General features: G+C 39.7%; 1 protein-coding gene across 5 annotated transcripts in view; it reads right to left on the bottom strand.

Moving 5' to 3' along the window:
* LOC134349237 (long-chain-fatty-acid--CoA ligase 6-like) overlaps positions 1-24,920 on the bottom strand; it is a 127,183-nt gene that overhangs the window by 20,169 nt on the left and 82,094 nt on the right. For 4 of the 5 annotated variants that reach the window (XM_063053248.1, XM_063053251.1, XM_063053250.1 and 1 more), the window contains exons 10-17: positions 22,597-22,670; positions 17,185-17,262; positions 15,245-15,379; positions 11,787-11,921; positions 10,962-11,057; positions 8,433-8,505; positions 6,412-6,500; positions 3,067-3,183 (exon numbers count right to left, since the gene is read on the bottom strand). In XM_063053248.1, the coding sequence (XP_062909318.1) occupies positions 3,067-3,183; positions 6,412-6,500; positions 8,433-8,505; positions 10,962-11,057; positions 11,787-11,921; positions 15,245-15,379; positions 17,185-17,262; positions 22,597-22,670 (797 nt within the window). Of the gene's footprint in view, positions 1-3,066; positions 3,184-6,411; positions 6,501-8,432; positions 8,506-10,961; positions 11,058-11,786; positions 11,922-15,244; positions 15,380-17,184; positions 17,263-17,309; positions 17,388-22,596; positions 22,671-24,920 lie in introns of all 5 variants that reach the window. The other variant, XM_063053249.1, reaches the window with a different exon arrangement.

The following is a 24,920-nucleotide window of genomic DNA, read 5'->3' as shown; positions in this document are numbered from 1 at the left end:
ACAGATGCTGGTCACACTGTTTTGCATACATTTCATTTTGCTCTTATCCAAACGACTGAAATAGATTATGAATAGAAGGTATTCTAGAACCAATGTTTGCAACACTTCAGGTGGTCAGTCTCTCAATCTGAAAATAAGGCATTTATTTTTACCCTGCAGGAGATGCAACAATTATCCTTTCACCTCTCTCCTTCCCACTGTTCGGAGAGAAAGAAATAGGTTCCAGGTGAAGAATTAATTCATTTGCCTTTCTTGCTATCTAGTGTATTGCATTTGGTGTTCACAACATGATCTCCTCGACATTGGAAAAAAACCGGAAACGAAGGTTGGGTGATCACTTTGGGGAATACCTATTTCCAAGTCAAATTTCCGGCCACTTTAATTCTCTGTTCCACTCTTCTTTTAGCTTTCTCCCTCTTACCTTAAGCTTATGTCTTCTGGTGCTTAATATTCCTACCTTGGGGGAAAAAAGACACTTACTATGTACCTCATACTTGTTTCAGGTCACACATCAGCCTATGACACTCTAAAGCAAATAATTCAAGTGTCTTTAGCTTCTCCTTGTAGCTAATACACTATAATCCAGGCAACATTCTGGTGAACCTCCTCTGTAGCCTTTCCAAGTCCTCCTCAACCTTTCCAAGCAGTGGTATCCAGAAGTGCACATAATATTCCACCTGTCATCTACCCAAACTTTTATACAGCTGCAATATGATTTCCCAACCTTTATATTCACCTGAAGAAAGGAAGCATGCTGCATGCTTTCTTTGTCACCTTATTCTGTGTTAACAGATTCAGGGAGCCAGGACTTGCATGCCAGAGATTTATTTGTATATCAGTTTTCCCTTTACTGGATACTTCCCGCTTGCATTTTCAACAGCTAGAAACAAAGAATCGTACAGCATAGTAATAGGCCATTCAACCCAACTTGTTTACATTAACAAGTGAGTGCGGCACATGACCTGATTAAACTTTATTTGCTGTTTCTCTGTCCAGCTTCCAACTGATGTATATCCTACAGTATTCAACCTTCCTCATGATTCACATCTCCACTGGCTAGAAAAATGGCTATAGTTCGTTCACCTCTGATGTGAGCTCAGTTTTATTTTCTTCTCCATCTGTACATATGACCTGGGGCATGTCCTACAGCCCTGCTATTAACTACACACAAAACTGACAAAAAAGTCTAATCACCATCTAACTGAACCTCAAAGTTGCTGGTGAACGCAGCAGGCCAAGCAGCATCTGTAGGAAGAGGTGCAGTCGACGTTTCAGGCCGAGACCCTTCGTCAGGACTAACTGAAGGAAGAGTGAGTAAGGGATTTGAAAGTTGGAGGGGGAGGGGGAGATCCAAAATGATAGGAGAAGACAGGAGGGGGAGGGATGGAGCCAAGAGCTGGACAGGTGATAGGCAAAAGGGGATACGAGAGGATCATGGGACAGGAGGTCCGGGAAGAAAGACAAGGGGGGGGGGACCCAGAGGATGGGCAAGAGGTATATTCAGAGGGACAGAGGGAGAAAAAGGAGAGTGAGAGAAAGAATGTGTGCATAAAAATAAGTAACAGATGGGGTACGAGGGGGAGGTGGGGCCTAGCAGAAGTTAGAGAAGTCGATGTTCATGCCATCAGGTTGGAGGCTACCCAGACGGAATATAAGGTGTTGTTCCTCCAACCTGAGTGTGGCTTCATCTTTACAGTAGAGGTCCACCCCCCCTTGTCTTTCTTCCCGGACCTCCTGTCCCATGATCCTCTCGTATCCCCTTTTGCCTATCACCTGTCCAGCTCTTGGCTCTATCCCTCCCCCTCCTGTCTTCTCCTATCATTTTGGATCTCCCCCTCCCCCTCCAACTTTCAAATCCCTTACTCACTCTTCCTTCAGTTAGTCCTGACGAAGGGTCTCGGCCTGAAACGTCGACTGCACCTCTTCCTACAGATGCTGCTTGGCCTGCTGCGTTCACCAGCAACTTTGATGTGTGTTGCTTGAATTTCCAGCATCTGCAGAATTCCTGTTGTTTGCATCTAACTGAACCTGTTTAACTTATCTCATCCAACCTCACCATATTATAGATATTCGCTTTATCATGTCTTTCCCCCAATTTTTCTAGACCTTAAAGTTAACATTTTTTCTTCCCTTCCCATCCTTCCCCAGCATATATATTTTAGAGAATAATTTCTTACGTTTGTTCGTTATGTACCATGTCATATGATGTAGGTGATCATAGTCCCATGACCATGATTGTTCTTGGTAAATTTTCATACAGAAATAGTTTGCTTTATTTTGGGCACTGGCTTTACAAGAAGTGTGACCCCAGCCATTATCAATACTCTTCAGAGATTGTCTGCCTGGCATCTGTGGTCGCATAACCAGAACTTGTGATATGCACCAGCTGCTCATATGACCACCCACCAGCTGCTCCCATGGCTTCACATGACCCTGATTGGAGGGCTAAGCAGGTGCTATACCTTGCCTAAGTGTGACCTGCAGGCTAGCGGAGGGAAGGAGCGCTTTAAGCCTCCTTTGGTAGAGACACATCTCCACCCTGCCATCCCATTTCTTATGTACTTCATAAGTTTAGAAAGAGCCATTCGGAATGATCTGCTCCACTCCAAATGAACAATGAATCCTGCTGAGGCACGGGATCTGAGAGTTGCAGTAGAATCTTTCTACTTAAATGTCATTGTTCACTTGGAATGGGATGGGCCATTCAGCCTATCAGTCATTTCTCGTATCCAGTGATGATCTATATTTAATTTCCTCTTTGCCCCATATCTCTTGATTCTTTTGATTTTTTTAAATGTCTTTATTGATTAAGTTATAATGCAATTACAAGTATATTTGAATAGAATTCTGTATTTCCAAATCTTATAACAATCTTACAACATCTAAGAATAGTTGCACTGCATACCAGAATTTACATTTGGAAAAAATGTATAAATACTCAGGATTACTTATTGTGCTTTACCAAATTGTATTATCAAAATATACAGTATTTCAAAAAAATAAAACTGCAAATCATATCTAATTAGTGAGCAATATGATGAAAGTATTTAGATGGTAGATACTTACTGTTAACCATTTGCCTATGTCCCCTGTATGCAGCCAGTTGTCTTTGTCTAAGGCTTCAGCAGTTTTCTTGGTATCTTTGAGGTAACCCTTGAAGACATTTGGTCCTTTCACACAGATCTTCAACATAATGGCCATTTAAAATAGGGAGTCAAAAAAGTTTAAATTATATTTTCTTATCTTACGCAAGCAGGTTCATTATGTAAAGTTAGAGAAGCTTCAGAGTTGTGTTGGTTATGAGTGCTGCATGATCAGATCAGAGGCCCTGTGAGTGGAACGAGTTAGAACGCTATTGGGAAATGGGGCTGGACAGGGACACTACAGCATGAAGGCGGTGATAAACAATTTGCTCCCACAAGACAGCAGAAGATAGCTATAAATGCCGACAATTATATTCCATGGAAGGAATGAATGAATGGACTCTAACATTTTATTGGATATTAAATGCTGATGTCAGGCAAGAGGTATATGATCACAAACTGGAAGACCCATCCCAGTTAATTATTATTATTATTGGCAGAAAATTATTAATGGAAAACCAAGGGCACTGAATTGCATGATCTATTGTTTCCATTGAGCTATCATCAATCACTCTTTCCTTCTGGCAGTCCCAGAACAGGCACACCACCTAGTAATCATAATCCTGACTCCTCTACACTCGATCCTAGCACATTGATCCCTGGCCCCTCTCACACCCGAGGCCTGATCATCCCTCACAATCCCTCACTTCTGTGACCGTGCCCTGGACTTATTGGATTTAGTGACTTGTCTGTTCAGTAGCACATGATGCTTTGACGGTTTTGAATTTTCCAAATACAGGCTTTCAAAAAAAAAGTGCTTGCTGGTCCACCAGAAAATGACATTTAAACATAAACAGGAACTGTTAAATTTCTATCCATAGGGCCCATAACCTGAAATGAGTTTTAGCCATTTATTTCCATACGCTATTGATGATGGCAGATTGTCATTCCTCACTTCTTTCATGTGTTATTGCCAAATAGATTTGGACTGTGTTGATCTGCCGAGCATAGTGGGCAGGCTATGTTGGTATCAGAATATGTGCTGCCCTGACACATCCTTGGGATTATTGGCTGTTAACTCAAATGATGATTTCACTGTATATTTTGATATACTGTACATGGTCTGAATCTCGTCTGAGATTCTTCTCAAGATGCTGTGTAAGATAGGTGATTTCCAGGGGCACATACCAGGCTGGAGGGTTTGCCCAAGACTGGCTGAGCTTCCTGTACAAAGAAATGCCCATGTGTGAATATTGTGATCTGTACATTCCAAAGACCTGGACTGCGCATCTGGAACACACTGAAGCTTAGTACAGCCACCATATAAACACCATGAATGAAGATAATACATTGCATATCTGCAACTTCTATAAATATGTTGTATTCCTGGGAAAATAGAAGTAAAATGTAATGCTTGTGAAAGCTGTTCTTTACAACCATAGAAGGCCCCTTTTCTATTTTTAATTGAGGAAAACAAAATCCATGGGTGGATGAACAGACCATTTTTCAATGGCATCAGTGCAGGCTACTACCAGAAAGATTTAAAAAAATTAACCTGCCATTAGGTGGCTACAAAAGAGACTGCAGATGCTGGAAGAACTCAATGGGTCAAGAAGCATCTGTGGAGACAAGAAATGTAAATTGATGTTTTTGGTTGAGACTTTGCAACAGGACAGGAAGAGAAGAGAAAAGAATGCCAGTGCATACTATAGCAATGTAGATGATCAGTGGAAACATTTGCATCTATATATCAAATGCCACCCTCCATTCACCGCTCCATTATACTGCTACATACTAGCAATCCTTACTCTTCCTTCTGAGTCCTGATGCACAGTCTTGGCCCGAAATGGAAACCTACACCTTTTTGCTTCCACGGATGCTGCTTGGCCCATGGAGTTCTTCCAGCATTGTGTCCTTTGCCATAAGGTGGAGCCAGGAAGAGCATGAGTCCACTTCTCAAATCCCCAGTCAAACTTATGAATTATGACCTTGATAGCTTTCATTCAGTGACAGCACTTTCCCCAAATCACAGTGGAATAAACCAATCACAATAAAATACTCCATGCAAGGCTCATTGAGAAAGTAAGGAGGCATAGGATCCAAGGGGACATTGCTTTGTGGATCCAGAACTGGCTTGCCCACAGAAGGCAAAGAGTGGTTGTAAACGGGTCATATTCTGCATGGAGGTCGGTGACCAGTAGTGTGCCTCAGGAATCTGTTCTGGGACCCCTACACTTTGTGATTTTTATAAATGACCTGGATGAAGAAGTGGAGGGATGGGTTAGTAAATTTGCTGATGACACAAAGGTTGGGGGTGTTGTGGATAGTGTGGAGGGCTGTCAGAGGTTACAGCGGTACACTGATAGGATGCAAAATTGGGCTGAGTAGTGGCAGTCGGAGTTCAACCCAGATAAGTGTTAAGTGGTTCATTTTGGTAGGTCAAATATGATGGCAGAATATAATATTAATGGTAAGACTCTTGGCAGTGTGGAGGATCAGAGGGTCCGAGTCTATAGGACACTCAAAGCTGCTGTGCAGGTTGACTCTGTGATTAAGAAGGCATATGGTGCATTGGCCTTCGTCAGTCGCGGGATCGAGTTTAGGAGCCGAGAGGTAATGTTGCAGCTATATAGGACCTTGTTCAGACCCCACGGAGAACTGTGCTCATTTCCGGCCACCTCACTACAGGAAGGTTGTGGGAACCATAGAAAGGGTGCAGAGGAGATTTACAAGGATGCTGCCTGGATTGGGGAGCATGCCTTATGAGAATAGGTTGAGTGAACTTGGCCTTTTCTCCTTGGAGCGACAGAGGATGAGAGGTGGCCTGATAGAGGTGTATAAGATGATGAGGGGCATTGATCGTGTGGATGGTCAGAGGCTTTTTCCCAGGGCTGAAATGGCTAGCAGAAGAGGGCTCAGTTTTAAGGTGCTTGGAAGCAGGTAGAGAGGAGATGTCAGGGGTAAGTTTTTTACGCAGAGAGCGGTGAGTGTGTGGAATAGGCTGTTGGTGACGGTGGTGGAGGCGGATACGATAGGTACATGGAGCTTAGAAAAATAGAGGGCTATGGGTAGTTTCCAAGGTAAGGATATACTCAGCACAGTTATGTGAGCAGAAGAGCCTGTGCTGTGCTGTAGGTTTTCTGTGTTTCCCAGTTTCTATGTTTTTCTACGTTCTATGTTTCCATGTTTCACAATGTTACTGTAAGTTTATCATTCCTGAAAAATGCTTCCTACATGTGATATGTCCTTTCAATTGAAACAGCATATAACATCAAACATTGAATATCCCAAATTAGGTGTGCAATATGAGGTGTGACTACGTACTCACCTCGCCTTCTCCTTTTGCTGAAAAATATTTCATTTCTTCTACATCAATGAGTTTGAGAAAGTTGCATGGTAGGGGAGCCCCAACGTGACCTGGTAAATTCGAAGGAAGCAACTTATTAGTCAAGCAGTGTTTCTTCCCATTTCTCATCTCCCCTTACTGTCATTTCTACATGGCCCTGTCACATCATTGAGTCATTCTTCTCCTCTCACCCTCTCCATCTCCTTTGTCTCAATCCTTCGTACACTCTCCTAAATCTTTCATTACATCTTGCTCCAGTGCTTTTCAAGCACTTTTCTAAACTGTCCCTCCCTCTCATATCTTCCTCTTCTAGGTGCTCCAGTGCCCTCCCACATTCCAAACACATAAGGGCTGGAGTTAGTAAGTTGTTGGTGCTGGAAGCATGCCGACACTTGTGGGCTGCCCCCAGTATATCTCTGGCTCTGTTGGTCGTTGACGCAAACAACACATTACAGTGTGACAAATAAAGGTAATCTTTCAAAATACTTTATTGAACATTTATCCACGTACACCTTGCTAGTGGTTCCATTCTCTTCTTATCTCTCCACCCCGTTTGTTTGTCCTCCTCCCTACTTCTTGAAACACATTCTATATGTTTTCTTTTCTCTTCATCTCTCCCATTTTTATTTTCTTCGTTTTCCCCGCACCTTCTCCAACTAATTCACAGTTCATTCCCATAAATCCTGTTTGTTTCTCTGCCTTTGAATTGATGCTCCCATCCCTGCTGTCTCACCCTTCTCTACTAGGGCTGTCTTATGCCACCACTTGAATTTGAACTGTGTTCACGCATGAGCCTTTGGACTTAATTCCCTGGGGTTAACTTTAGTATTAAATGATAGTGTTCTTGCCTCTAGAAGTGTGGTTCATTTAGTGTGCAGTTTGTTTTGTATAAATATCACTTCCTGTACGTAAGCATTTTAAAAAATAATTTCCTGTGTGAGTTAATTTGTATTCAACTTGAAGCACTCAGTGGAAATAGTCCTCTCCATCCTCTCTTGATTTGCCATTGAAACAACGATATCTTTTCACAACTAAAATCTCATTAAAAATTATGAAAGAAGCTTTCATCTTGGGTGATTTTTTGAGAAGGTGTTTAACTCACTGCACTGACTTGTACATATGCACTGCCAGGACCATAGAGATAGCGTAAAATGACTTGGTTTAACCAGTTGCTGAAAGTGCCCAGGTGGTTATTGAAAATTGCATGCTTTATACTAATTGGTGATAAGATTATCTTCAAAACTTTGTATTGCAGCTAAAAGGAAAAGGATTTTGTATCTCTTCTCTGAGCAGTTGGTTAATCACGAAAATCAACTCAAATCAAGTTTAATTATCATTCAAACCATACATGAGTATAACTGAATGAGATAGTGTTCCTCTGGGGCCAAGGTACAAAAACATACATGCACATTCAAAATAGTGAGAGAGCAAAAAAGAACATAGCCATACAAGAAAACACATTTTTAGTCCAAGACCCTGAGTGACAAGACCCATAGTGCATTTAGATTCTGCTGAAGTAACAGAGGCAAAACTGGTCCACAGGGTTACAAAATTTGTAACTGTTAGAAAGGGGAACTGAATGGGAGCCCAAATTAGATGTTAACAGTTGGTCAACCATCTAGAAGGAAGAGCATAAATTGATAGACAAAATGATCTTTCTAGCTTGAGTAACAAAAGTGCAATTACTGCTACATGATTATCTGGCTGAAACACTGTGTACTGAAGATTTAATTTTAGAATATAAATATTGAGATAAAGCTGGCAAAAGGCACAGCAGCCAAATGGCAACACAAATTATCTTTGAATTAAGGCACCAAGTACAGTCTGGTCAATTCCTCGGTTTGTGTGGCTCTATTTTCAGATCCATTGCCACGTACTGTTAAGATCTTAAATGTGTGACTATATCCTCTGGTAGCTGGACTTTACTTTAAGAAACATATATAAACCTTTAGATATATAGTGTGGAATTATGTTGGAAATGAAATTGAAGTTTCAGAAGATACCTGATGTCCAGTCTCCAGGTGTTGTAAATGTGCATCCAGCTGTGCACTCAGTCTGTCCATAGCCTTCATAAATCTGACAATAGCATGTGAAGCATTGCAAAAACAATATTTCAATTAGATAATTTCTTAAGAGTTTCTGTTACTGTGTGTTGAATTTGCATTTATAAGCGTAAAGGGAGATATCTATATAGCTATTTGTAACTCTCAAACTCAATTTATTTTTTTTAACTCTTTAAAGCTGTTGATTAAAGCCAGATGTGGAATAGACACCTCTGCACTATGTATAGTATTTCTAAATGAAAACAAATGGTAAATGATGGAAGCAAAGGAAAACCTCACTCATTTGGCTCTTATTGAGGAACAGAGCTATTTTCCATATATCCTTGAATTGTCAATTCAGAAAGATATATGGGGCACTGGGCTGTATTAGTTGGGGATTGAATAAAAAAGAAATGAGGTTATGCCCTAGCTTTATAAAACCTTGGTCACATCCTGGCCAGAGTGGTGCATGCAGTTCAGGTCACTAAGGGATGATGTGATAACACTGCAAAGATCAGAGAAGATTCATCAGGATGTCATCTGGGATGGAAGTATTCATGTGTAATGAGAGACACTCAGGAGCAGAGGAGTTTATGCGAGAACAGATTGAGGTATACAAAACTACAAGGGGTACAGATAGGGTAGAATACAGTAAACCTCTATCTGTATCGGAGTTAGACAAAATTAGATGACATAGATTTAGCGTAATGAGGAAAGTGATTCAAAGGAGCTATGGAGGTAGGTGGCAGGGAAACTTCACCCTGAGAGTGGCAAGTAGCTGGAATATACTTTCTAAGAGAATTCTAAGAGAACGGTTGAAGCTGGGTTGCTGATAGTATTTAAGAGGTATATCGATAAAGAGTCGAATTGCTAAAGATACAGGGATATGCACTAAGGGCTGCTAAGTGGTGTTATCATGGAATGGTGCCCAATGATTGGTGCATGAGCAGGTTGAACCAAATGACTTTCCATGTGGTACAATTTTATGACTAACTTCCCATAAATTGCATTTTTCAGTATTTCTCATATGATTAGCAAAAATTACAGTGTGAGATTGTCTTTAAAGATCCTACTGCATGTATTCTGATATAACTTTCTAAATAACATTGATTGTTTAATAAAAAATCAATGTGTGATGGATGATAATCATTTCAAATCATAATAATTCAAGATAATGATTATTGAACCAGACTGCAAAATTAGATTATTAAGTCAGCTGTTTGTGATAAAATAGAATCTACATTGAGCCATTGGCTAATTTTTTGATTACATTGCCCCATCCACCACCACTAAGTGTCACCAATTTTCCCATGACTTTGCCGAAGGAAAATTGGATGATAAAATGTTTCATAAACACACGAAACAGTATCACATTGTTTAAAGTACAAGGCATTATTTTGCAAAAATTTAGCTAATTTCAAATTAAATTCTTTTTTAAGGCTAGAAAATCCAACCATATGTGAACATAGGCTGAGGTTACTCAAAGTTTGACTCAAATAATGAATTGTCCCTCTTCAAACATCAGACAGCTGGTCCCCTCTTCAGATCTATAGCAGCTAGTTATAATAATAACTGTAGGGTCCACCAGTCCTGGTGGCGGGACGGTGCCAGGTGAAGGGGACTCAAGTAGCCTTTGACCCTTCCTGAAGTATTAGATTCCTGTTTCAAAGTTTTTGCCCTTGTCATGTAGAGTACCTTCAGTTCTGCTTCCTTTAAAAAATATTCCTCACTTCCAATAATATAAAAACAGATTTATTGTTTCTTAAAACTACACAAAAATCATTTCATAAAATGCATTTCTTAATTCATGGAATACATATTTTCATTTTATTACATGAAATTCAGCTTCAAAAATAACATGTTATTGAGTATGGGGAATTGGTGTCTCTGTCGACATTGAAGGAAATTTCTTTTCAGAAATCGACAGCCATGTAATGTAATATGGAGATATAGTTAAGGAAGCTATTGATAGGACAGAGAAAAAAGGGAGGAAGGAGACCATGAAGGGAAAGGTGGAGAAAGTGAGGAAGGAGACAATAGGAGGAGGGCAGGAGAGTAATCAAGTGTACAGCAAGTGAGGAAGAGGATAAACATTGAATAATGTGGTCAGAGGAGGGAAGAATAACACAAGGTCATGTGCAATGCAAGATGATCTGAAAAGATGCTTGTGGAAAAGGATAGAGATGGAGACAGAGAGGCAATTGATGTCATTTCCTCTTTGATTTTTCAGTTGCTGAACACCAATTTCTCTGCCTTGTGCAGATTCTTTCTGGGTAACTTCAGGAGATGGGAAGACAGTTAAGATTACAAATTCTATGAGAAACTTTGGGTCTATTTTCAGTACCCCTCCAATACAGATCAAGTAGAACCAGTATGGACCATCTCTTTGCTATTATGTGGGTTTGGGTGAAACTGCAGAGGTGCAATTAATCTTCTTTGGATGGTTCGAGAGGAAAACTGAAAGAATGACATAAGTACAAATGTTCCTACCTGGCAACCTAGTGCAGCTCTAAGGAAACCAAGCACAGTGGGCGAAGTAGGGGCGGCCCCTGTGACAATCATTCTCACCTTTCCCCCCAGACTTTCCTGTGTAAACAAATATCTTCAGTTAACAAGAACAACGGCAAATTCACGGTAAGGCAGACACTTCATGCAAGTTTCAAGACCAAGATTTCCAAAGTACAAGAAATATTTCCACTCTAATTTCAATTACAGTATGCTTTTTCAATAAAAATTCAGAAAGACAATAAACTTGTCATTGATTCTTTTCTGAAATAAAAGTCAGGAGATTTCTGAATCACAAAGGAATCGTATCTGTGGGGTGGTGCTATATTTCTAGCTTGCACTAATGATTCTGGGCTCAGATCATTTCTCAGGTAGCCTTATGACAATCTATGGGCTTATTGAAAAGCTATCTTGTAAATACTACTACTGTTAATATCAGGAACACAATTCCCCTTGGAACAACAGATCAGCAAAAGACATTTTTCCTCAACAAAGTATGATTATAAAATTACAGCATTATGTTACATTTGGAAACTAATAGTTTTTCCATACTTTCTATACCAGCATAGCAGTAACAATTGCTTGTAGTTAACTGCTGCACTTTAACTAAGTGATCCTGATGTTAGATTGAATAAGTTTTCTATCTACTGAATAGACTTTCTCAAAACATATCTGCCAACAGCAAAGAGAATGGAAAGATACTTACCAGTGTCAAGAAAGTCAAAATCAAAAATCAGTTTGATGTGCAAAAGTGATCAACTTTCTTGAATATGGTTGCATGATAGTAATATAAAATTTTAAGATTTTTACCTGTATTTTCTTGAAAAAGATTTTATCCCATATGCTGTCATTCCTTATGATACCATTTCGCACCTCAGTTGCCTTTCTCTTGGCAGCAAATTCCAGTAGCCAGCGTTTTACTGGTGTACCAGCTTGGCTAAATATCTAAAATAATATAGATAATATTTACACTTTAGTTGCACAAGGTAGTGGGAGAAATAAATAGCACTAGAAAATAGATCTATTTTAAGGTTTTATTAGATTTATTTTCAGCTTGACAGTGGGTTCAGAACCTGAAGCATAAACACGGTTTCTCTTGACACAATCCTGCCTGACCTTCAGCATTTTGATCTAATATGAATTTTAGAAACCTCATGCACACTCAGAGGCCACTTTATGTGGCAGCAACTCCATGCATAAAAGCATGTAGACACAGTCAAGAGGTTCAGTTTTTGTTCAGACCAAGCACCAGAATGAGGAAGGAATGTGATCTAAGTGACTTTGAACATGGAATGATTGTTGGTGTCAGATGGGGTGGTTTGAGTATCTCAGAAACAGCTGATCTCCTAGGATTTTCATGACCAGCAGTCTCTAGAGTTTATAGAGGATGGTGGGAGAAACAAAAAAAAGCATTCAGTGAGTGGGAGTTCTGTGGGCAAAAACACCTTGTTAATGAGAGAGATCAAAGGAGAATGACTGGACTGGCCCAAGTTGACAGGAAGGCGACAGTAAATCAAATAACCATGTATTACAACAATGGTGTGCAGCAGTTCATCTCTGAATACAGAATATGTCGAACCTTGAAGTGGATGGGCCACAGCAGAAGACTACACCAGTTTCCACTCTTTTACCTAATAAAGTGGCCACTGAGTGTAAATGCACGAAGTGTATAAAAAAGCTTGGTGAAATGCAGATGAAATTAACCACATAGAGAAGGTAGAAGTGGAGCACAGGAAAAGGCCCTAATGGCCCACCATGTCTGTGCAGACAATAACACCAATTTAAAACGCACATCTGGCTGCATGTGTCTATAGCCCTCCATTTTCTGACTGACTTTGTGTATTTCTAAATGCTTCTTAAATATTAATATTCTTCTACTGCCTCCCCTGGCAGCATAATCCAGGCACATACCACACTGTGTAGAAAAAGATCTTGCCACATACTGTATATTGCTTTTAAACTTATCCCCTCTCACCTTAAAGCCATGTCCTCTAATATTAGACACTTTCATTCTGGAAAAGAGACTCTTGGCTATCTATGCCTCTCATAATTTTATACATTTCTATCAGGTCAGCCTTCAGCCACTGGCAGTCCAGATAAAACAATCCAAGTTTGTCCAACCTCTTCTGGCAAATATTCTCTAATCCAGGCAACATCCTGGTGCACCTTCTACAAAGCTTCCACGTACTTTCTGCACAGTGATGACCAGAATGGCACATGATACTCCAACTGTGGCCTAATCAAAGTTTTATACAGCTGCAACACAAATTCTCAGCTTTTAATGCACAGCACCCCAATAACTGAAGGCAGTTATTATGCCTTTTTTACAACCTTGTCTACTTGTGTTGTTGTTTTTCAGGATCTAAGAACTTACACCTCAAAATCCTTCTGTACGTAAATATGCCCAGGACCTCTGCCATTTACTCTATATGTTCTTCTTATGTTTGACCTCCCAAAGTGCAACACCTCATACATGTCTGTATTAAACTCTGTCTGCATCTGCTTGCTCACATTTTCAACTGGTTTGTTTCCAGATGAATCCTTTGACAACCTTCCTCACCATCCACGACTCTGCCACCTTGTATCATTTGAAAGCTTACTGATCAGCACACAGCCATTTTCATCCAAATCATTTTGATATTACACAAACAGAGGTCCCACTACTGCTCACAGATCTCCAGTTGGATTAATACCCCTCCACCAGACCCTCTATCTTCTGTTGCCAAGCCAATTCTGGATACAATTCCCTACACCTCCTCTCTTGACACCATTCAGGGCCCCAAACAGTCCTTCCAGGTGAGGCAACACTTCACTTCTGAGTCTGTTGGGGTCATCTATTGCATCCGGTGCTACCGGTGTGGACTCCTCTACATCGGCGAAACCCGACGCAGATTGGGGGACCGCTTCGTTGAGCACCTCCACTCCATCCGCCACAACAGACAGGATCTCCCGGTAGCCACCCACTTCAGCTCTGCTTCCCATTCCCATTCAGATATGTCCATACATGGCCTCCTCTACTGCCATGATGAGGCTAAACTCAGGTTGGAGGAGCAACACCTCATATACCGTTTAGGTAGTCTCCAGCCCCTTGGTATGAACATAGAATTCTCCAACTTCCAGTAATTCCCTCCCCCTCCCTTCCTCTATCCCTATTTCACTCCGCCCCCCCCGCAGCTGCCTATCACCTCCCTCATTGTTCCGCCTCCTTCTTCTACCACCCATTGTGTTTTCCTGCCTATGACGTCCCTGCTTCCCCTCCCCCACCCCTTTGTCTTTCAAATTACTGATCTTTCAACTGAATATACAAGCATTCTTCAAATCCTTCCCCCTCCTTCTTTGTTCAGTCCTGATGAAGGGTTCCGGCCGGTAATGTCAACTCATCGTTTCCACTGATGCTGCCCGACCTGCTGAGTTCCTCCAGCGTGCTGTTAGTGTTGCTCTGGATACAATCTACCAAGTCTCTGTGGACCCTATGTGCCTCAATCTTTCAAATCAACCTACCATGAATGTGCTTGTTGAAAGCCTCACTGAAGTCCATGTATACAGTCTAATATCTATTTCCGTAACCTCATCAATCATCTTTGTCACCTCCTCACTAAACTGTTGTTTGTATGACATAGCTTCACTCACACAAAGCCACTTCGAGTATCCTTAATAAATTATGCCTTTCCAGATGGGGAAATAGATTCTATCCCTGAAAGTCTTCTCCAAAATTTTTCTAATTAAGTATGGTTCATCAGCCTATAACTTCCTGCTTTGTCCCTGCTCCCTTTCTTAGCGGAACAACATTGAATAAACTGAGATAGGCCCCATCAGGCATTTGGGATTTATCCACTTTGATGCTCTCCAGAAGACCCGACATCACCTCAATCTTGATATCAAGACGTCTTAGAATATCAGCATTCCCCACCATGTTCTCTCTATCCTCCATGTCATTGACATTTATGCCTCCACTAGATTTTGTCATCTTGCATTATTATTCTCTTTGCCATTTAATCTCTCCTGCATTGCCACAGACCAGTTACCTTCCTTTTGTTCCTCTCCTCCCCTCTCCTTCGATCAGCCTAAATTCTTTTATACACATATATAAAACCCATTAGAGATATTTCCATGCATTATTAAGTAGTTAACAATGCATGGAAATTATAATTTTTTAATTTTAGGAAGTCATAATTTTTCTAAGGCATTATATGACTGCAATTGGATTAAATTGTACTGCATGCATGTTTACTACTAAATTATGCATTATTACACAAAATACTGCTAACCTTGTCATACATTCTGTTTAGTAGTCTTGGAACTACGGGAAAAATTGTTGGATGAAGAGCCTTCATATCGTCAGAGAGGAGCCTAATGTCACCTTGGAAGAAACCAATCCTGCCTCCATGGCATATAACTACAGACTGAAAGAACATAGAATCATAATTATTTAAAGTAGACACAAAGGTTCTTTTACTGTCACAGTATTTATGTGCTTCAAGTTATCCAATGAATGACTTCAATATTATCAAAACTAATTTAATATTAGGGGACAGAAATTTATATAAAGATGAAATGGAAGAAGACATTTGCAAGGAGAACTGCATCATACTGGAGATAGTTGATGGGTGAAACACTTACTTTTGGTATGCACGGGTAACCTGAAATTGTAGCTTCAGAATAACCTTGAGAATGAGGATTCTTTCTGATAACCTGAGAAAATCCGACTTACCACAGAGATCAGTGCTGGGGCCCTTACTATGTCTTATATACATTAAGGATTTAGGTATGAAAGTAGGTGATACAATTAGTAAGTCTGCAGATGACATAAAAATAGGTGGTATTATTAATAGTGAGTGGATAGTTGTAGGCTACGGGATAATATTGATCAGTTGGCACCATGAGGAGAACAATAGCAGGTGGAATTTTACCTTGGCAAGTATGAAGTGAGGTACTTTGGGAGGACTAACAAGGATGGAACATTGGACATACACAATGAATGGTCGGGCACGTTATTATTAAAGAGCAGTAAAACCTTGGTGCATTAAAATGTTTTTAGGAACATCTTACTCTCACTTTCATGAAAAGATTTATGAGAGGTATATATATATATATATGTATATATATATATATATATATATATGTATATATATATATATTTCTCTCTCGCTCCTCTCTCTCTCGCTATATATATACACATACACAAATGTTTGTGTGTGCATATAAATAAATAAATTATATATATATATATATGTGTGTGTGTGTGTGTGTATCCTCTATAGGTGGAGAAGGAACATATTATGTATATAGGTGAAACAGTTAGAATTTTTTTATCCCGGGGTAGAAATATCAAGCACCAGAGGACATGCTTTTAGTGGGATACCAGACATAGTAGTGTAATGAAGTAACTGATGAAGCTAAAGAGGTTTTCAAATGGAAAAATGAATATGAAGGGATTGTATAGATTTGGATGATACACAGGCAGAGGACAGTTAGTATAAATTGGCAAGGATATCGGCAGAACAATATGGATCAAATGGCCTGTCCAGAGCTTAATGCTCTTTGGAGGTATAAGCCAGGGATCTCTGAAGGTGGCAGCAAAAGAGAAAGTACACCCTAAAAAAACTTCCAGATAAGCTAGGAAAAGATAGCAGGGTAAAGGCAGACTTCAGGATATTATCAGTACAGAGAGAATCAAGAACATTTGACAATGCTTGCTCAAGTAATGGAGCAAGACTTGTGTTAAAGATACTATTGTGGGTAATTTAAAGTCTGGAAATTTTGTAAGTATGTTATTAGGTAGTGTAAAGGGATCTCCTTTAAGCTAAGCTGCCTAATGAGCACACTAAACTATACTGTCAAGATATTTGAGAAAAAATGAATTATTTTGCATATGATGCATTAACTCAAAGCAACATGTCACAGTCCATGCCACAACAATCTAATGCATATTTAGTGTCTTAGGATTGCATTGCAACTACCGTCATTTTGATAGTGTAATTGATGAAACTTGGATGGAAGTAAAAAGGTTTGCAATAAGATGGTTATGATTACCTTTGGGAATGAAATATTACTATTATGGTTAGCAAGTAAGTATGGATACAAATCTATTTTGTTCTTAGTAAGGCTTCACCAAAAGGATGAGCAAAAAAGAGAAGAACATAAGTGTGTATATTTTCAGTGCGATGAACATTGGTAGATGTTACTGTGCTGCCTTCATCCTTCTTACCTGTACCATTCTTTCAAACATGTGTGCTAATGGCAAGTAGGAAATATGTGCATCTTCAGATGTAGGTAACCATTGGCTCTGTAAAATAGAATAAATGGCACAAGCCTGGTGAGACTGACTCTTACCTGGATAACTCTCTCAAACATGTGAGCCAGAGGCAAGAAGGAAATAAGGACATCATCCTGTCTTGGAAAGATCACTTTCTGCAGAAGGTATGAGGGAATGTGAGACAGAGAGGAGAATACACTGACAGAGAGACAAAGAGAAGGTTACAAAAGAAAAGAAATGGCACCAGAAGAAACGGGTATGAATTAAAGGAGCTTTGTCATCTCACAGAGTGTACAGAGGAAGTTGCTACACTTTACAAATTGTGCTATTCTCAGATCCCAAACTCTATATCTCAATACATAACCAACTTACATGAGAAAATCTACAGGTGCTGGTAATCCAAGCAACACACACAAAATGCTGGAGGAACTCCGCAGGCCAGACAACATCTATGGAAAAGAGTACAGTCGACGTCTTGGGCTGAGACCCTTCATGAGGTCCTGCTGAAATGTCTCGGCCCCAAACGTTGACTCTTTACTCTTTCCCATAGATGCTGCCTGGCCTGGTGAGTTCCTCAAAACCAATTTAGTTCTGAAAAGGGTCATCACACTTGAAATATTGACCATCTCTCTCCATAAATACTACCTAATTTACTAAGTGTTCCTAGCATTTTCTGTTTTTATTTCATATTTATAGTATTTTCAGTATTTTGCCTCTTCTAAAAATGTTCTCCAGTTTTGAGGCTTTCTTCATACAGACTACCTTATCTTCAGCACAAGGGCTGTTCATAGGAAATGCTCCTAGATAACTGATAAGGGGCAAATGACTGTCAAATTGTGATTTGCTTTAAGCTGGACAAAAGCTCTGTGTAACCAACTTGATAATTTGCCACACAATGTGCTACAATGAAATGCTATATGATTTCATGAAGGCTCAATGCCACTGATAAGACTTCTCTCTTCCGCTTTCTCAGTCGCTCCTAATGTAACAAATCAACTCTTCACTAAATTGCCAGTGGATTTTGTCATAGGAATCAAAGCAGCAAAATGTTAGGAACACTTTTGTGACATAGCCCCTTTAAGAGTAAAGTAATGAAACAACATACAAAACGATCAATTAGTATACACTACAAGCCGATCTATATCATCAGTGTGGAAGATTTTATTTTTGAAGCAATAATTACCTAGATGCTGAACCAATAGTCATGTCTCAATTCTATATTGTATCGGAAGATCAAACTATCTGAATTTACAACAAAGTACACAGCTTTAAGTAACAATTCTCTTTTTCTCAATATGCTGGGAATGAATGGTTTATGCTAATTGCCTACATCAAATTCTTGGACTATGAGAGGTACCAGAGGGTTACAGCCCCTGCTTAACCATCTATGAACAAATATACAACAGGACTCAGATTTTACTGGATATGGTATAGCCAATTTTTTTTGTAATTTTCTGAATGGCATACCTGCACTGCTGTACATTCTGTCCATGTGCTCAATTACTTTCAAGGATTTATGAATATATGCACAATTCCTTTAATCTGGAACTGTTGCGAAACTTCCCTGCAACTGCATGTATGTTTAGTTTGCCTAATTAAAAAGCGGTGTTATTGATAATACTGAGGCTGAAAGTGGGTCTCTCCATACATTCAGCAGGAAGTAACTGTACCATTAAGAAGTCTAATAGTTTTAGTCCTTTGCAATGCTACTTAATCTTGATGGCAATTTAGAACTCATAGAATATCTAAAATTATCAGTTTATTGCTCTTTTCAAAGTATTTGCTACAGTTCATTGTTCATTTTCTTTTGTGCAGGTGCTGTATTCCTGTCCCGTTTTTTTTTGGTTCACATATTATCAGCTAATTAGCAGTTTTCTGTTCTATTAATTGCTTCCAAGAATAGCTGATTACGTTTAATACTGATTAAGCATTAAACAGGAGGAAATGACTGAAGGTTAAAGTAGAAGAAATATTTCGCACCATTTTTCTCAAAGTACAACTGGAAAAGAATTACAAGAACCATGGTTAATACTAATTTGATTACTGAATGAGACAACACACTATAATTGTCTGAGTGAGAACCTGTAACAAAAATATTTTACTAGCAGCATTCTATGTAAGTTTTCTGATGAAAAATGCTGTCGTATATCTGCCTCAAAAATTCTTCCCTTTCAAGTTTCCTCATGCTGATTATTAATCATATTTCCTGCGAGATTGTTCCATAACCTTGGTCATTATACCATAAGACACAATAAGTAGTTTTCAGCTTTAATCCTTCTTTGATGATCTCATCCATTAATTGTACTGAGTGTAGTAACATAACTGATTTGATTTTACATTTACCACAAGCAAACTAATTATACATTGTGAAATGCTGGAAATATTTCCAGTCAGCAATAATGCCTTTTAAATCATGAATTTATGATCTGCTTTTACATGCATCTTCTGTTGCACTCTGAACTATCTGGTGAAATTATCATAGGATTTCCATTTATTATTCATTTTCTCTTCTCCATTCAGCAGCTTGGCTGAGATGGTTAGAAAGGTCTAGTCTGCAAGGGACTAAATAGCTGAAAGGTGTTAATGCCTTTTGATCCCCCCTTCCTGTGAGTGGCACTCTTAGGCTACACCGACACTAGACCGGATAATTTTGAAAATGCGGTTTTGCATAAAAACGATAGGCGTCCACACCGGGCATTTTTGAAAATACCTTCGTCCACATTAAAACGGGTATTTGGGCGAATCTCCTCCTACTGGGCATGCGCAGGACACAGTAACTAAGCAAAGAGGAAACGGTATACTTGGTGCGCGTTTGTCCAGTTACAGACTAGAAAGACTTAAAAGGAAATTGCCAAACGAAAGACTTGATGCGTGTTTGTCCAGTTACAGACTAAAAAAGCTTAAAAGGAAATTGCCAATTGAAAGACCTGGTGCGCATTTGTCCAGAAACATTTCCTACAGCCATAATCTCCTCACTGATGAAAGAGACAACAGCTACAACTAAATGTAATAAGGCTTGTTACTGGGCAAAAGTGAAATTTGCTGTTTCTCTTCGTTTTGACCCTCCGTCTACACTGAAACTGTGTTTTCCTCTCCCGAAAACGGAGCTTTTCTAAAACGCTCTCCAGAGTGTTTAAATCTGAAAACGCCAGTCGGGCATTGTAATGTGTACGGGGTAACCGGAGGTTTGAAAAAAACCTGTCATCTCTTTCGTCGGTGAAGAGACTATGGCTGTAGGAAATGTTTCCAGGCTGACCCCTCTGTGGGAGTGGGGAAGATGTTGGTGGGGCCACCCGGGATTCTGTGCGTCCGTATGTGTAGCTATTGTAGTGGCTGTGAGGCTGGTATTGTGGCGGTGAAAAGTACGGGGGGGGGGAGCCATCATATTCCTCATTATTGCAAATCTCTCTGCAACAGAGTTAGTCAGTTTTTTAATGTTCGTCGTCAGCCAGGTCGTACTGTCCGTGAACTCCCTGTCGGTTGCCTCCATACGCTCCAGTATTTGTTTTTTCAGTTTTAAGTCCTCCTGCGCGAGAGCCAACAGCTGTCCATCGTTTGGCAACTTCCTTTTAAGTTCTTCTAGTCTGTAACTAGACAAACGCGCAACGAGTATACTGTTTCCTCTTCGCTTGCTTTTTGTAGATGTGTCCTGCGCATGCGCAATAGGAGGAGATTCGCCCAAATATTCAGTTTAATGTGGACGGAGGTATTTTCAAAAATGCCTGTTGTGGACGCCTATCGTTTTTACGCGAAACCAGCGTTTTCAAAATTATCTGGTCTAGTGTGGACGTAGCCTTAGACAAAGTCTTGTACTCTACATTCACTAATAATGATAGGAAATAAAATCAGAGTCTGGGAGTTTAAAATGTGTTCTGCTAACTTCATAGCACTAGCTGGAATGTATTATTAGAACATCTACTGAAAAGATATTAAAACTGTTACAGATTACCTTCACAAAAATGTGACATTCATACGAATTAGACTTAAACAGTCATTCCCTCCATTGCCAGCGTTGCATGGTTGCAGAGCGTACTAGGTACAATATGCACCACAGCAACTTGCCAAACACTCCCAAACAATATCTCCATTACTTGGAAAGTCAAGTCTATAATCCACACGAGTATGCATCAAAACAAAGTTTTCTCTGTACCTCAGTAGATGTGGCAATAAACCCAATTTATCCTAAACAAAGTCTCAAGAATACAAGTCATCTTTATTAGAAATGCTTCACATCATCATTGGGGGTCAAATTCCAGGAACTCTTTATCTAGCAGCACTGTTGGAACACTTTAACACATGGACTGCAGTAAAATAACACTGCTCCTCTCAAGGGTAATTACAGATGGGAAATGGATATTGAAATTGCTTGTGATGAAACAGATTTAATACATGAATTAAACATGAGAATATTAAAAGCTTATTGGGGTTTGCAGTTTTGCAGACAACTTTTATAACTCAAACATCCAATGTATTTGTCGAAAAAGCATTTCAGGATGTACATTGTATACATCGCTCCGACATTAAAATTGACTTTTGAACCTTTGAACCTTTTGTATCACTTATCAGTGAACATCAGTGAAGCAAGAATAGTAGTGAAGGGAGTTTACCCAACAGGAGAAGGCAGAAGAAGATTATTTTCCCAACAGATTAGATTTTCAACAAATATTTGATTCTTAATCCCAAAAGGAAGTACTTAGCTAGTTCTGTGCACAAGATATTTTTTCTTTCCTACACCCTGTAGTGTTCAATGGTACATCCTGACTCCCATTCCTACAGATCTGTCCACATCTAAAGGGAGGTACATGAAAATTGCTGAAGATCAATTAAAGTTTGAGATTCCTTTCCACCTCTGTGCTTGTCCCTGAACGTCAACAGGCATCATCATTGTTGTTGGATCAAAATCTCAGAATCCCCAATGTATCAATATCATCGAAGGATTTTCACTACAAGGACTCCAAGGTAGTAATGAACTACAGATTTTCTAAGCAAGAATGGATGGTTAATAACTGTTACTTTTCTACAGTTGCATTTCTTAATCTCACTGTTGCAATTTTATCAAGATGAACTGTCTAACTAAATCATCAGTCCTTCCTAATTAAGACAAATTCAGCACATTCACACCATAGAAAATATACATGTTCAAATCTAATGAAAAGTTTTGAAAGTGATACCATGGCCAAACTTACATAAAAGATTTCTATTCAATAATTAAAATTTAATCTAGTTACAAATTCATCTCAAGGTTACTTACATTTTCTTGCACACTTTTCATAACTTTAATTTTATAAGAGTAATTAGGATTGAAAATAAGTTTTATGTGGTTATTCTATCTGCAGCCAAACAGTTCTTCATGTTTATATTCACCTCTGTAACTTTCAAAAAGCCTGAAAAATCAGCCACCACATTCCCATGTGTGAGCATAGCCCCTTTGGGATTACCTGAAAAGAAACATACATTGTTAAACCAATTAATATAATCAACACAATACAAAGCAATTTTTAAAAAGTGAGAAGTAGAATCATGCAACAAGAACAATTTGAAACTGTCCTGAACAAGGGTCTTGGCCTGAAATGTCGATGATCTATTCATTTTCATAGATGTTACCTCACCTACTGAGCTCCTCCAGCATTTTGTAAGTGTTAATTTGAAACTGAGGCCTTTCTGGCTGACATGAACATGCACTGAACAGCCTTCTACAATGCCTCAGGAATATTGACTCTAAAGAAAATTGTACAGGAACTGATGATTTCTTCGCCATTGTATTAAAGCGGTGAGAAATTGTAGAGGCTTTAGTCACCACATTCTTCAAAGCCTCTTGATTTAACAACAAAAAGACAGCTCTTCAAATTGAAAAATTACAAATGGCACTCACCTTGTTTTTAGTTGGCAGGAAAGATAAACCGAATCTATTAAGACTATTGACAACCTGCAGGAACTGCATCTCCCCCTCCCCCCCAAATAGGATTATCTGACTATTTTGATCTGTATACCACCTTACATATCCCAGAACTCATCCGCATAATTTCTCTGTTAAACCTACCTGCTTACCCGGTCGCTATACAGTACTTGATTTAGCCTTGTAAAGCAGGTTTCCTACCAACTTCTCATCAACTTGTTTGTCCAAAGTAACACCACAAAAATATTTAAATAAATTTTTCAGATTGAAAACTACAGGGAATAGAAAGTAATCATAGAAAAAAATAGAAAAAACCTACAGCACAATACAGGCCCTTCAGCCCACAATGCTGTGCCAAAGATGCACCTACTTTAGAAATTACCTTGGGTTATCCATAGCCCTCTATTTTTCTAAGCTCCATGTACCTATTCAGGAGCCTCTTAAAAGACCCTATTACATCTGCCTCCACCACTGATGCTGACAGTGCATTCCACACACTCACCACTCTCTGTGTAAAAAACTTACCTCTGACATCTCCTCTGTACCTACTTCTAAGCGCCATAGCACTGTGTCCTCTCATGTTCGCCATTTTAGCCCTGGGAAAAAGCCTCTGACTATCCACACGATCAATGGATCAATGCCTCTCATCATCTTATAGACCTCTATCAGGTCACCACTCATCTCCCGTCGCTCCAAGGAGAAAAGGCCGAGTTCACTCAACCTATTCTCATAAGGCATGCTCGCCAATCCAGGCAACATCCTTGTAAATCTCCTCTGCACCCTTCCTATAGTTTCCACATCATTCCTGTAGTGAGATGACTGGAACTGAGCACAATACTCCAATTGGGATCTGACCAGGGTCCTATATAGCTGCAACATTACTTCTCGGCTCTTGAATTCAATCCCATGATTGGTGAAGGCCAATACACTGTGTGCCTTCTAACTCACACAGTCAACCTGCGCAGCAACTTTGAGTGTCCAATGGACTCGGACCCCAAGATCCCTCTACTCCTCCACACTGCCAAGAGTCTTACCATTAATACTATATTCTGTCATCATATTTGACCTACAAAAATGAACCATCTCACGCTTTTCTGGGTTGAACTCCATGTGCCACTTCTCAGCCCAGTTTTGCATCCTATCAATGTCCTGCTGTAACTTCTGATAGCCCTCCACACTATCCACAACACCTCCAACCTCTGTGTCATCAGCAATTTACTAACCTATCCCTCCACTTCTTCATTCAGGTCATTTATAAAAATCACGAAGAGAAGGGGTCCCAGAAAATATCACTGAGGCACACCACTGGTCACCAACCTCCATGCAGAATGTGACCCGTCTACAACCACTCTTTGCCTTCTGTGTGCAAGGCATTTCTGGATCCACAAAGCAATGTCCCCTTGGATCCCATGCCTCCTTACTTTCTCAGTAAGCCTTGCATGGGGTACCTTATCAAATGCCTTACTGAACTCCATATACACTACATCTACTGCTCTACCTTCATCAATGTGTTCAGTCACATCCTCAAAAAATTCAATCAGGCTAGTAAGGCATGACCTGCATTTGACAAATCCATGCTGACTATTCCTAATCATATTATGCCTCTCCAAATGTTCATAAATCTTGCCTCTTACCAACCACTGAAGTAAGACTCACTGGCCTATTATTTCCTGGGCTATCTCAACTCCCTTTCTTGGATAAGGGAACAACACCTACAACCCTCCAATCCTCTGGAACCTCTCCCGTCCCCATTGAAGATCATTGCCAGAGGCTCCGCAATCTTTTCCCTTGC

This window comes from Mobula hypostoma, chromosome 7, assembly GCF_963921235.1.
Source record: "Mobula hypostoma chromosome 7, sMobHyp1.1, whole genome shotgun sequence".
Classification (NCBI taxonomy): Eukaryota; Metazoa; Chordata; class Chondrichthyes; order Myliobatiformes; family Myliobatidae; genus Mobula; species Mobula hypostoma.
The sequence above is the reverse complement of the archived record's forward strand: the minus strand, read 5'-3'. Positions and strand labels throughout refer to the sequence as shown.